The sequence below is a fragment of the Lutra lutra genome, chromosome 11 (assembly GCF_902655055.1).
Source record: "Lutra lutra chromosome 11, mLutLut1.2, whole genome shotgun sequence".
NCBI lineage: Eukaryota > Metazoa > Chordata > Mammalia > Carnivora > Mustelidae > Lutra > Lutra lutra.
This window is the reverse complement of record NC_062288.1, coordinates 25,256,902-25,271,770: the sequence shown is the minus strand read 5'-3', so window position 1 is coordinate 25,271,770 and position 14,869 is coordinate 25,256,902. Positions and strand designations below refer to the sequence as shown.

Here is a 14,869-nt window from a genome sequence, read left to right as displayed (position 1 = left end):
CAGTACTTCTGCTAAAATAAAGATGTGTGACAAAAGCCAAGTTGAAGAATTGTTCTAAATCACTGAGCCCATGTTTTGTTTGAAGGATCCATTAAGTGGCCAGATTATAAATTAAAAATTGCCAAACGTTCATTCAAAAAAACTTAGAGAACATTTCTGAAGAAAGAAAATGGAGAAACACATCTGAAATTTAGACCTCTACCTAGGGGAGAATTATTTTTTTTTTCCCATTGGGAGAAATGGACGAATTGGTAGTATTTTAAGTGTTCAAAATAAATAGGAGAAAAATAAGTGGTTAACTGATGTAAGCTCAGTCTGAGGGAGAAGAGGGGTGTGGGGAGAAGGAAAGAAAAGCAGATGTTGAAGAAAGAGAAGAGACTGGAAACCTGCAGATCATCAATTTATACTTTTCTCCCTTTTAATGCTTGCAGAAGCTGGCATTCAAGTAGGATGGAGCTAATTCCTACCCTGGTGTCTATGCAAGATCCGTGTATATATATATCTGGAAGCAATACAAACAACAGTAGTAATAGTTTCTCTGTATCTTCAGCCACTTTTTGGTGATGGAAAACCTTTTTCCCACTGTTAACATATCATCCAGTGACATGTCAAGACAAGCTGTTGCTTTTTTTTAAAAAAACAGAATAAGTGGACAATCATGCTCAGTCTTGCCAGGATCAGTAAAATTGATCTTGTCATAATCTCAAAATGCTGTGGAATTCTCACTCCAATTAGAAGCACTTAGCAACTCTCCTCAAAATGTCTCTGTAATATTGAAATGGCAGAAATGCTCATTCCCCAATATACAGTGATGCTATTTCCCCCAAAATAAGCATTTAGAAGTGTTTTTCTTCCACTAGACTTTTCTATAGAAAGATATACTACCTTAGTGAATATTTAATGGCTGTATGCAATTTTTAGATAGGCACTCAGTGTGAGGCAGTGGTTACTTATATTAATAAAAACATTTCATCTCTTTCAATTCTGACTACTGTATTCTTTACCAGGAAATAACTAAGCTAAAGCACATTTATTAACCTTGATTAGAAAAGGACTCTCTTCCCTGACACTTACTGAGAATCTTCCTATTTTTTACACATGGGATAAATTATGTATACTCCAGATGAATAGTCAGGAGCTAGGGGGAAAAAAGCAAATCATGACTATATGAATTTATCTCATTCTATTACTCCTTCAAAGGAGGCACGGTCTTTATTTTCAAGTTTAATATGCCCATTTTAGAACTGCATTTGAAATACTAATTCCATTTTTGCACTGATAAAGGCTTAAAAATGCTGATTTGCCAATACAGAAAATTATTTTAAGAAATTTTTGAAGGGAGAAGTCATGAAAACATTTGCATGGATTCATTAAGTTTTCATCTTTGTAGACCCATGCAGTCATGCTGTGACATGAACAATTTTTATTTGATAGGCTTCATAAAAGTGCAACACACCCGGCACGCTGTTTTTCTAGCTGCTAGTTGTTGGCTTATGTTTTGATTTTCCTCCCTTCCTTTGCGGTCACATAACTGTAGGCCCATCCTGCGGCAAAGATGGAAATAGTCCCTTTGGATTTCTTTACATAAGAGAACCTGTGCATGAGGGTAAACCAAATTCTCAACTGGGGCTGATTTTCAGCAGCTACGCGTGGGTGTGACCAGCTGTCATAACTAAAGGTTTAATACCAGGCAGAACAAACTTTCCAGGGCTGAGATACAGGCAGGTCTGGACCACAGTTGGTGCCTGTGCCTTGTTGAACGAATACCATACCTGCCTCCCAGTACACACACTTTACCTGGATACTTACTTACCTTTTACCTTTGTAAGTGTCAATTATGGCAACTTGGCTTATGTTGTCTTTCCCAGTGAAAACCGTATACACGCCATCTGCAGTGTTGTTGTACTGAAAAGATAGGTACAAGAAGAAATCACTTCTAGGACAAGCCATATTTTCCAAGTTATAAAATATGTAACTCGCTTTTGCGTTTTTCCAGATTCTGGTGGTTTGTGATTACATGGCTAGAAATACATATGCAATGAAGGTTTAACATTATTGGTCTTGAACATTTAAACAAGATAGCATATAAAAGGCACCTAGAAATAAGTGCTCGAGGTTGAGACAAAGGAAGGAAAACCTGTAGCAGAAGCTGACATGATCCAAACTGTAGTCCTCTTTGTCCTAGCTAAGCCGGTAAAGTAATTTTACCACTACTATTATACTGAAGTGAGGGGATATTAAAAAATGCCTATGAGAACAAGGACAGACTTCTAGAGGTATTCCAAATGTCATGGTCTTTTCTTTCTTTCTAAGTGCTATGATCTTTAATAAGCGGATACTAAAAATTAGGCCTACAAAATTAAAAACAGAATTAGCCAAGGAAAGAGTTATGAGTTTTTGAGTTAAAAAAAAAAAAAAAAAGATACTAGCTGAATCTCTGATCCTTTTAAGGCTTTCTACATTCATATTTATTGACCTATAGCCTTGCAATCCTGAACACTAAAACTAAATAACAACAAATTGGAGAATATAACTAATACTACATATAGTGCCAAATAAGCCACAGTCAAAATTCCGATTCGATAGTTAGCTTGTCCTGTTTATAATTTAAAACCTTAAGCTATAAGTAAGTGCATTGCCGGGTTCACTCTTTCTGTAATCTGCTGTTATTTCATGACAAACACATTAAAACAGGACATTGCTGATTCATCCGTCTCATTGCATGCAAACTTAAATTTATATTAACACAAATCTGTAAGAGGTCTGAAGAAGGAGGAATGATAAGATGAATCCATTTAACACAAATAAAAATATGATTATTAAACTTGATTTTTTGAGAAGGGAAATCAAAACCAAAAATAGAATTCAAAGCCTTATTGTGTATTTTATGACCTACTTTAGACAAATTGTGTATTTCTCCAAGAGTGGAAACCTAATTAAATCTCAGCTGCTTCATTTTAAATTTAATTGTTAAATTTAGATGAATTAAGTTTTCCAACCAGGAAAACTGAAGCCATCTGAGACAGAGATGTTAAAAAATTAGGATATTTATTCCCAGATCAGAAATCATGTAAACACACTAAATTATAAAATTATAAATTACCAATGCCATCATATTTATCCAATTAACGTATAAAAAATCAACATTCATATTTAAGCACTCACGGGATAAAACACACCAACTGTCGTAGAAATAGGATATGGAACCAAACTCAAGAACGGATCCGTATAGCCCCACAAGAATTCTTTCACAGTTCTTCTTTGAAACATAGAAGATTTTGACTTTTTGATAAGTGAATTGAGTACCACTTGAACAAATGCATTTGGATAGAGATGGGGTGCAGCCTACAAAAAAAAAAAAAATCACTGCTTGAGACATCAATTTTAGTACCTATTTAGTACCTAACAAATAGATGGATCCAATACTACAGTTAAGTTCAATGGGGAAAAAAAAATCTGACTGTATCTTTAAAATTATTACCTAATCTTGCCAGGACAAAAAAAATGTAATTTGTCTAATCCCTAGATAATCACATTTCTCTGCTTCGGTGCCAGTCACAAGGAGACATTTAATGTTAGACCCTATTTTATTTTTTTTAATGATATACTACTTTAAGTGGTCTTCTAATTCAGTTGTTCTGATTTTGTCTTCTTTCCAAATGACCTACACTCCATTCAAAATAATGACACAGGAATATATTTTTATAAAAATGACAAGAATATTATCTGATGATAGTTCTAATCATGAGGCTAATGATAGTTGGTTCTAGAGTATTTCAAAACAAACAATTTGGTTATTTGTCTAGTCTACTCACAGCTACAGCCAGATTGAGAACAGTAAAAGTGTCATTCTCTGTTCCAACGGAAAGCGAAGGTTCGAAGATGGCACCATTGGGCTGTACAAAAGAGACTGTGTGGCTCTGAGAGTCATGGGTTATATTTTCTTTGGCTAGATAACGGACTCTGAAAAACAGAAATCAGCAAAATTCAGAATAAATGTCTCAAGTGAACAGGTCTCCACTGCCATCCATTCAGGTAACAAATAATTTTTGAGCATATAGAATATGTCAAAAATTATGCTAACCAATTTGTTTAAAATGATAAATAAGCCAATGCTGATACATGGGAAAGGTAATAGGTGTCTATAAGAGTTTTCACAGAATCCATGGGAAACAGATACAAATCCACGTTTATGATGGTCATGGTGGAAGTAAGGGTTAAGACATGATTTGGTAGCAATTCCATGTAAGTGGTCTGACTGACAAACAGAAGTTAAATGAGGAAAAACAGGGTAAAAACCACATCATGTATTGTTAGAAATGCAAATTGTTGAATTTTGTTGGATTGCAGAGTAAGTAAGAATGGTGGGAAATAAAGCCATCAAAATAAGATCTCAAGCATAAAAGGGTTGCATCCTATCCTCTATTATTCAGCCTTTATCCTGAGGGTATGTAGGAGACCACAGAAAGTTTCCCTTAGGCGAATAGTAAGTCCCTTTTCTTACATTAGAAAGAATGCTCAATGTATATAGCCTGTCCAGCACTGGTATTTCTATATTTTCCAGTACTTTAATGAGAATTAAAGATAACTAATGAAATAAATTTCCATTTTACAGGCCAGTTCCCCTCCCCACTCCTACAACATATTAAATACTCATTAGTTCTAAGTTCCTGGCTGTAAAGAGTACCAACCACTTTTTAGGAACATGGTGAAGGCTGATTATTATGAGAAAAAAAAAATCTTTTGCAACTACACGATATTTACGGAGACAAAATAAGTTACACATCATTCACTGCATTACCATATATGTGAATGTCTATAAAGGAGATGAATAGATAGCTGAGGTAAAGACTGAAAACACATGGGACTAAAAAAATGTAAAACTAAAAGCCACAACATTTCACTCAAGTATAATAAAAATGTAAATTGCTGGGTGGCGCTTGGGTGGCTCAGTAGGTTGGGCACTGGACTCTTGATTTCTGCTGGTGTCATGGTCTCAGGGTAGTGGGATCTAGTCCCAGGTTGGGCTCCATGCTCAGCACGGAGTCCCCTCAAGATTCTTTCTCTTCCTCTCACCCTCTCCCTGTCCTTGCTCATGCACATACATGTGCACTCTCTTACTCTCTAAATAAATAAATAAATAGAATCTTTAAAACAAACAAAAAAAGTAAATTTCTGTAGGGTAGAAATTAGGAGTGTTTTATATCCCCAAGCACAGTGACTGGCACCTAGTGAGTTATGGATAAATAATTTTTGGATGAATAAATTAATTAAGGATCACATTTCTTCAAAAGAGTTCACAGTGAGATGGAGAGATAATTTATTTTTAACATAATTTTGTCAAAGTTCTATTAGTTATTCTTCTTGGAGTACTGTAGACATACCAGGAATATACAAATCTGAAATGGTGAACTGGACAGTCTATTACTAGTCAAATACTATTTTTTCTTATGTAATTATATCTTAAAATTAGACAACCTGCTATTAACATTCAAAACTGAAGCACTTTAATTTTCAGAAAGACTTATGTATGTGTAATAACTGAAACAATAGCAACATATGTGACCCAGATTCTAGCTTACTTAAGTTGTACTAACAATATTACACCAGTAGATGGCACTAAGAAAAAAGCCTTTACACGGACGCCTGTGTTTAGAATGTACATTTAGAAAGAGAACGTAACTGCTCACTTCCTTTGTTTAAAAAATAGGATGTACATAGGTTTTGCAAAGTGTTAGTTAGTAAGGTCAAAGGGAGAAATGTGCCTTAGATTTTGCTGCATATTGCTTTCCTTGTACACCTGCCAGAGCAAAGTAACTTAAAAACAACAAAAAAAGCAGTAATGTTGGATCAGAGATTCTCAAGGAATTACTCAATCTTCAGAGACGATGAAATTGCAGTATACATAATTAAGATCTCAATCCAGGCAATTTCTGCTTTGACCCATGTTATACCTTGTCAATCAAAGTTTCACTGAACTCACTTTAGCAGACATGAGTCAAATGAGCCTGTGGTTCTGAGGGAGGGAAATCCTACTTCTCTGCCAGTTTCAACTGCATTCAGTGTATAATTCATGGGGAGGCAAGTTCGCTTCAACCTATTAGCTATTAGGAAGACTCTGAAATTATTAACTTTTTCTGAAAGGTAACTGATTGTTTTCCTATTATTAAGGCATCTAAACAGACACTAATGGCTTCATTTTGGTGACATCGTAAGACAGGATGATCCCTAGTTAATTAGAAATCCCTTTAACGTTGTTGTACAAATGGGAATTTATTGTTTATAAACTTTAGCTGCAAATCCAACTTCTCTAATTCAACCGTCCCCTCGCTGCCTCTCCAAGTAAATCAAGTGTATCCAACCCTTCTGTTCCTTGGAGAGGTAGGCTGAAGTCTCTAAAAAGGAAATATCAGAGCATGACTTGGGCTGGATTCTGTATTATGTTTATATTTCTCCATATCTCAAGCAATATCCTTAAAAATAGGAAACATGACCCTCCCCAAGACAAAAATAAAACAGAAAAGGAGTTCTCAAATTCTAACAACTATCTGCTTTCCTCACATGTATTCAGTTCACTCGGGTTGTAATTTTCTTAATAATTTTTCTTAGATTCTCATTAGTTCACATTGAATTCTAGATTTTCATAGGTATACATCATTGCTAAACATTTTTTTTTGGGGGGGGGGACAAAATACTCATATTAGGCTTTTGATAATGACATGAGAACTCTAAGACCATGAAAAAAATGAAAACATTTTGCAAGGGTTTTTTTTTTTTTTGCAACAATGAAAACCAAGTGTTCTTCAAGAGCACTGTGAATAGTCACAGAGGTGTGCACAGAAACAAGAGACTTGGGGACAATCGCTAGGACAGAAGAGTCACCAAGGCGTCAGCAGCGTATGTATCATACACTAGGGCAACAGGCACTACCTTCAAAATGGCTGTTATATTACATTTTGAGTGGGAGTTGTCAATCTAAAAACATATAAATGTATAAAGAAATAAATTATGTAATTATAGACCATCTAAAACAGATATTAAAACTATCAATTATAAGAAATCATTGTAAATATGAAATTTTGTAATAATAATGGATCATACTATATAACAAGTTATAATTATCTTTGAGGGGAAAAAAAAATCACACATTGGTATAACGAATAATACAGTAGGACTTACCTAACTTCCCACATGGATATCATAAATGTATTCCCTATCCTTGGTGATGGTTAGTGCCTTTAGCACCTCAGTCCCTCCCCCCTTTTCCTTCCTTATAGCTGGAAAAACTACATAGTCTGTAATTTAAATAAGAAAAAAAAATACAAAATCTAGGAGTCACCAGTTCCTAGGTCTGTGAGAACACGGACACATCACTTCACTTCCTCTGGTGTCAGTTTTTTTAGTTTACAATATGAAAACTTCTGGCTAATCATTCCCCTCTAGTACCAATACCTGAATATTCTATTCAAAAGTATGTTAAACTATTAGGAAATATAAGATATAGGCGTAGCATCTTCAGTCTCAGTCCTGGAGAAAACAGAAGGATGAAACCACTGAATCAAAGCAAACACGTGTCTGACTTGGAAATTAGTTTCGATAGAAATCCTTAGCAGATCCTGCAGTTACATAAAATCAGTTTAATGCTGTGATTCACAAAAGTGGAACTGAAATCACCCGGGAATCTGCAAAACTCACTCCTGGGCTCCAACCCAAGAGTCTGCCTCATTTGACCAGGGGTGCGATCTGAGAGTTTGCCGTTTCTAGCAAGTTCCCAGGGGAGGCTGATGCCGCCAGGGTGCGAAACACACTTTGAGAACCACTGGTATAATGTATACAGTCAATTTTCGGATTTTAAAACACTCTGGTTTTAAGAATTCTCATAGATTTCTTGCTATTAAGCATGTGTATTTCAGAGTTGCCAAGAGGATGTGTCACAAGTGTGAAACGCCTGTAAATTCTTAAAAGTAAGGCAGTTATTTGATGCCACCAAATTTCTTTTTTTTTTTTTAAGATTTTATTTATTTATTTGACAGACAGAGATCACAAGTAGGCAGAGAGGCAGGCAGAGAGAGACAGGAGGAAGCAGACTCACTGCTGAGCAGAGAGCCCGATGCGGGGCTCGATCCCAGGACTCCAGGATCATGACCTGAGCCGAAGGCAGAGGCTTTAACCCACTGAGTCACCCAGGCACCCTGATACCGCCAAATTTCTAATAAAATTTGTATTTCCTATAATCATTAAATCTCTTAGATTAGGATTCTCTATAGGCAGGAATAAAATACTTCAATATATATTACTGGAAAAAATAATAAGTGCATCGGAAAACGTCATTTTGCAAGTGAAAGTCTTCAGAAATACAAATGGTCAAGGAAAGAATGCCACTTACTTGTGGGGACTCACCTGTATGTGTAAGGACCCCTTTGTTTGACCTTGATTTTGGTGCTGTTTGCAATCACTTCTTGTGGGTTTTGCACATCAAAGATCCAAAACTGTCTGTAAACTTCTGTGCCTGTTTTAACCCAATTTTGAAAGGCAATTGTACCTTCTTCCAGTACAACTTGCTACAAAAAGGAAAACAAGTTTGTGTTATTTCTTTGTAATAAATATGGGCGCTTCTGGCAATTTAGAACTTTTGGTAAGCCACTGCAAGGACCAAGCTCAAGGACCTTATTCAAGAGAACTCTTGCAAACCTGTCATACGATTGCAACAGAAATGTTTTCAATAAATTATTATAGCAACCTCTTTTAGTCAACCTTTTATAAAGGCAATCAGTATGTGATACTGTAGACATGGCTGGTGAATTAAGGCCAACAGTTGGCAAGGTTTACAGTGATCCTCTGGTAATATTGCAACAGTTAAACACAATTTATTAAGCAAATTTTATTAAACCTCTTCCAAAAAGTTCCTATCAGCTTGAGCATTAACTTCTCTTCTGCCGTCAGACTGAGGAGACAAAACAGAAAAACGGAGAAAAATCTGGCAGTATTGAAAGCTTTGATTTTTCCTCAAAAGTTGTATACTTCGGAGGATGATCACTTAACATTAATTAAATTAAGGGGAAAAAAAGGCTTCTCGAAAAACACAAATCTGACTTCTCTTCAAAATCTTCAATCCTGGGGGGCAACTGGGTGGCTTAGTCAATTAAGCATCCAACTCTGGTTCAGGTCATGATTTCAGAGTAGTCAGATGGAGCCCTGAGCAGGGCTCCATGCCGGGTGTGGAGCCTGCTTAAGATTCTCTCTCTCCCTCCCCACCCCCCCCCCCCATGCCTGCTCCCACATTTTCTCTCTCTCAAAATCCTTCTCAATCCCTAACTCAATATATTTGTGGTAACTGAAAAGGACATGTTTCCAAAAGCTGCAATAGTCTAACATTATTAAATTACCACTTTTAGAATAAAAGGATGAAATAAGGAAGTTGTCTTATCATTCTTTTGTGGAATTCATTACACATCATCAATGCCCCATGTAGTGAGGCTAAACAAGTAGAAAAAGTACCAATGACGGAACCACAAAACCCTATATTAGTAACCTGTTCCCTTGTTTTAAATGCCGTGGGACTGAGTAGAAAGTCACCAGACCCCTCAGGGTCAATTTCATTACCTATTAATTGAGGGAGTAATGGATGCTCTCCCAGTTTCTGTCCGTGGCTTCCACTCTCTGAGTAAGTCTATAAAGCTATGGTAACCAGTGCAAACAAATGTGATTTGATATTTTCAGTTAAGTACCTTGGGAAAAATGCCCAGAATGGAACTCCATCTTTGTGCTTGAGGAAGAGGAAGAAAAGAATTTCACAGAAAATGTGCCCAAACAAACCCATGAATACAGAACAATGTGACCTGTTCATTTCCCTCACCAGGAAGCATCAATTCATAGAATGATGAATTGGGAAAGGACACCGAACATTATCACATTTTTTAGGCGAGCTCTCTGAGGCTCTGAGGAACTATGTGGCTGGCCCATGGGCACTCTAAGAGCAGCAGAACCATCATGAAAATCCCGGTCTCTGACTCTTAGACTAGTCCTCTTTTACACCATGCTATTACAATCTCCCCCCCGCCCCCCCGTTACCTCTGCACTTAGTTGGAAGAAGTCAAACTAAGTTTCATATCTTCAGGACAGATTACTTATTGCTTAATGCAGAGAATAAGGAAACTCCTTAGAGAAGAACAGGGCACCAAGCTAAAATGCTATTACAAAACCCCACGCTGTTGCAATGCGTTTTCACTGGGCTCACTGGAGCTGCTAAAATGATGTGAGACCATATTTTTGCAACCACTGGTCCTTGAAAAACTTTTTATTAGCCCGCCAAAAGTCTTCTTTCCAATACAAACAAGCTCAATATTAAGACAGAGTTACAAGCAGATGAAGTCTTACGGCTATTCTAAAGGTAAAGGTATTTGATGATGGTTTTGAAACTGACCCTAGGATAATGTACCAATCTCACAAGCCTGTATGAGGGAAAGAACACGTGAACATGGGCACTACTACCCTTGCACTGTAAGAATCTCCAGGACTAATGCAATAGCAATTATTTATCATATAACTCTTAAGGCACACATTTTACTTTAGTTCTTAATGAAAGAAACTCAGTAAATGTTTATAGAATTGAAAAGGAACTGTGACGGAAAGTACTTGGCAGGACAGAAAACCTCCCTAACCCTAAGGTGTGTGCATTTAAAATCAAAAGACTGTCAGTGTTATCATGCTTTTCTTCTAAAGGCCAGGAATCATTCTGCCTTATTTGTTGATCGGGAGGTATTTTTCTTAAATGGGCAAGCTGAAACACAGAAATTAAAATGAAAATATTGAATTATCAGCTGTTAGAAGTAGGGTCATCTAACCCCATCTCTGGTTTTTTTCAGTGGGAGAAATGAGTTCTGGAGAAATGAGTTCTGGAGAAAGTCTCATTTCTAGATTTCCCCATCTAGAAATGAGTTCTGAGTCAATGTTATGTGACAGTTTAGTAGCAGGTAATAGAGAAATCAGTTCTTACTCCAAGCTTGTGTAGTTTCCATAATGCATGGTTTGATCAGAGACAATAAAAAAAATACCGAAACTGTCAAAATAGGGATGCATTTCTTCCGGTCCTAAGACTACTGTAAGTATTAGAAAATAGTACAGCCACTCCTTGAGTACCAAGACCAAATAGGCCACAAGTTCCTCTAATTTTAAAAGGAACAAAGAATTTTATGCCTGACTTTTAAGTTGGATTTGGGTTATCTAGCCAATTTTGCAAATCTCTCACTATATTCAAAGTATGGGGTCAATAATGATGTACATGAAAAAATAATATAATTTAAGGTCCTCTCATTTGGCTGACGTGTCCATCAGTATCTGTTCCTGACCTTAAGCACACAGGCTATCATCCCCAGTCCTGACTGGACTCCAACCTGATGTCTCTCCTATGGCAAGGACTCCAGCTGGGTTGAAAACTACTGACATTGTAACTTCTATTTTGCTACATTAATTTGAAAGCAGATGTTTGGAACAGTGGTGTCTTCCACCTAGTTACATACCCACTGGATCACTGCTATTGCAGGAAAACTGCTCATTACCACCGAGGGCAACTTTGGTGTCATTATTAAAATGCCCTTGATATCCTCCTATGCGTAGAGTAGGTAGGGTACGAGTGTACCCAATGTCTCATTTCTCAAGGATCTCATAAAGTGCTAAGAGAATTATGTGTAGCAGAATTTAGTCTATGACTTAGATTCCCTTTTCCTCACCCTGAACAAGCATAGTGGCTTCTTCCAACAAAACAGAGTGAAATATTTAAGAATGACACTAGATCCTAGTGTCCCCAGTTCAGTCTTGTGCAAACCACTCAAACTGGGGCAGGTTATTGAAAGTCTTTATACTGTCAAGTTTATTGTGTCAGTTTATCTGTAAAATAGGGATTAAAAAATAGTATTAGGTTGAACCACATGAAATTAGCATTTTTGAAACTCAACATAAGTTGAATATGGTTTAATTGAATATTTAGCCTCCTAGTTGTAGAGATTAATAAATGTGAGCACTTCGAACAGTGTTTGCACAAAGCTAGCAACATTCAGTAGATCTTAGCTATTATTCTCATACAAATCCTATCCACCCTTTGGGGAGAGAATGCTAACATCATTTATTCTCTAGACTGCTTGAATTGTTTCATTCATAGCATTTTCTGTCTCAACCAGTCATGTGGCGATAACTCACATAGTATTCTCTGGCACTTTTTTTCCTGCTATTTAGTCATTTTAAATTTTATTCTCACCTCAGTGACATTAAGACTTCCTTAAAATGCAGAAACATACTGAAAATAGTCTTCACCCTCCCCATTCACTACCACAATTTGTTCTGTTTAGAACTAGTTACAAGCCATTTCCTCACATGCAAAAAAATTTGGGCATTATGCACGCAAGTGAGTGTACACATGTGCATGTGTGCACGTGCACAACAACCACACTGAATTATGGTATTAATGGCAGTTGTGCTGACAGTCAAAAAAGAGCTTCAGCCTCAAATCTTCAGTTAAAACCCAGCATAAGATTTGTTGAAACCCAGGAAATTAGCCTCCAAAAACTGATGTGAGAACTTATATGGGAGGCTGTGCATTCAGCGTGAGTACCAAATTATGCTGATACATTGATACAACTTGGAGGGGAGGATGAAAATCGTATATACATACCTGCTGTTTCTTGAAACACTGGTGTTAAGTAATTTTATTATTGCAGTTCAAATGAAAATATATGTAGTGTTTAATCCATTTTTACACCTCTAATTTAAATTTACTTTATACTGTTTCATGTTCATGTTTATGTTCTCATATATTGTCGTTAACATAAAACAATTTCTACAAATCATTTTTTCATACCTGGAAACACTATAAGATGGTATTATAGAAGTAATATAAATATTATACTATTTAAAATATGGACTATCAAGTCAAATCTGGGCTATTTTAATAAATATCATTTCAATTTATTTTATCTGAAGGCATGTCTTACAAGCTACCAAAGGGTTGTTCTTTTCAAGAATAGGGTGTAATTGACTGATGGTATAATTTAACATTAGTCTTTTAGGAGGAAAAAAGGAAGCTTTAATTTCCTTCTTGGTGTTCTATACTTACTATGATAGGGAAATTAAGATTTATTTAAAATTAGCAATGTTACACAAATATTTATCAAGTGGTATAAACAACATCAAGTAATCAATTATCTTTTGTAAGTGGTGGCAGAACTTTGACCTTTTTCCAAAGTGCTGTGGTAGTTTCCGCATTTGTGACAGCTAGTGCCAATGATTTTGTTAGCTATGTAAGACTGCATTAACCTGCTGACTCCACAGAACTTTCTTAGCAATCAGAGTCAGAAGTACTGGTAGGAAAGTATTCAGCTGTAATCCGTTAAAAGCATGATGTCCCTAGAAAACATCCCTTAGAAAGTAAGTAAAATGAATGTTTTGTGTATACATACATGCACACACATATATATATACAAAAGAGGTAAAATTTCTGGACTATTTTAGACTATTTCAAGTGCTGACTGGGTGCGGTCTTCTGTGATATCATTTAAATCTAAATGATATCACAGAAGACAGCACCTAGTTCCAACTCCACTTTATAAATGAGATAAAAGCATAGGATGATTTTCTGACCCTTTTCAAGTAAACACTTCATTTTTTTTTAAAGGGTGCTTGTTTGCAGGTAAAAACTTGCCCAATTTGTTATTAGTCAATTAAATGAAGAAAGTAATCTTCAGTGAGTTTCAGTAGCAAACAATAACCAGAACTAAAACATTTATATGTTTGCAAAATAATAGCTTTAACCTAAGTGCTCCAGAGGCAGGGGGTCTTAAAGGCACTGGGCTCCGTGGGTTTACACATAATTCAGAGATTTGACTCCTACTCAGAGTCAAGCAGATACATGTTGCAATCTTATTTTATTTATTTATTTATTTTTAGAAGATTTTATTTATTTATTTGACAGAGATCACAAGTAGGCAGAGAGGCAGGCGGGGGGATGGTGGCAGGGAGCAGGCTCTCCGCCTAGCAGAAAGCCCGACGCGGGCTCGATCCCAGGACCCCGGGGACCATGACCAGAGCCAAAGGCAGAGGCTTCACCCACTGAGACACCCAGGCGCCCCTGCAATCTTATTTTTAGAACAGTTTTTGTAAACTGAAGAAAAAAGAAACAGCCTAGTATAATGAAAGAAAAAGACCCGGCATCTTTATAGGACTAAAATTGACAAGATCAACATGGCTATATGGAAATCTGGGAGAAAATCAGGCTTAGTCTTAAATATATCAGAGATTCTGACCCCTGAAGGGATTCTAATGGTTCGTCTTAGTCTACGGACATGTGGCAGGCATACGATATAAACTATCAGGAGTTTTTTGGAACTCATTCTTCCTCAATCTGTTTTGTGCCTCCTTCTCCTTCTAGGTTCTAGATCCATACTCTCCCACCTTGTCTTGTAAAAGGTTGCACAGACAACCCTTACTTCAACAACAAGAAGATAAAGTCCTCCATCTCTACGCTGCATTTCCCTGCTAAATTTGTTATCCTATCCTACTGAATTTATAGATTCAGTAACCTTAGTGACATGTTCTAACCATTATTTCCTGAATTTTCATCGGCCTGAGAGCATTTGATTTTCTCTTTCCTTGAGTGCTGGCCCCCCACTAACTTCCAAATTAATTACACTCTTTTGTTTTTATTTCTTCACATAAAATTGTTTCTTTTTGTCTTCTTACCTCTGAATTATGCATAAAACTTGTAGTGATCTCTCTGCTTTTTTGTCTCTATACTCAAGTTCTTGAGAAAGCACATCGACTGTTTAGTTTTATCTGTAATCTCTACAGCAATGATCAATCCGAGTTCTGACCTTTGAAA

The 14,869-nt window shown here is 36.5% G+C and overlaps 1 protein-coding gene and 1 long non-coding RNA gene across 5 annotated transcripts in view; one reads left to right on the top strand and one right to left on the bottom strand.

Moving 5' to 3' along the window:
• The window catches only part of LOC125081465 (uncharacterized), a 489,301-nt gene that overhangs the window by 63,988 nt on the left and 410,444 nt on the right, over nt 1-14,869 (top strand). The gene's annotated exons all lie outside the window — the stretch shown is intronic.
• Nucleotides 1-14,869, bottom strand: part of CD36 (CD36 molecule) — an 81,918-nt gene that overhangs the window by 11,779 nt on the left and 55,270 nt on the right. For all 4 annotated transcript variants that reach the window (XM_047696134.1, XM_047696135.1, XM_047696133.1 and 1 more), the window contains exons 4-7: nt 8,401-8,561; nt 3,816-3,963; nt 3,166-3,345; nt 1,814-1,905 (exon numbers count right to left, since the gene is read on the bottom strand). In XM_047696134.1, the coding sequence (XP_047552090.1) occupies nt 1,814-1,905; nt 3,166-3,345; nt 3,816-3,963; nt 8,401-8,561 (581 nt within the window). The remainder of the gene's footprint in view (nt 1-1,813; nt 1,906-3,165; nt 3,346-3,815; nt 3,964-8,400; nt 8,562-14,869) is intronic.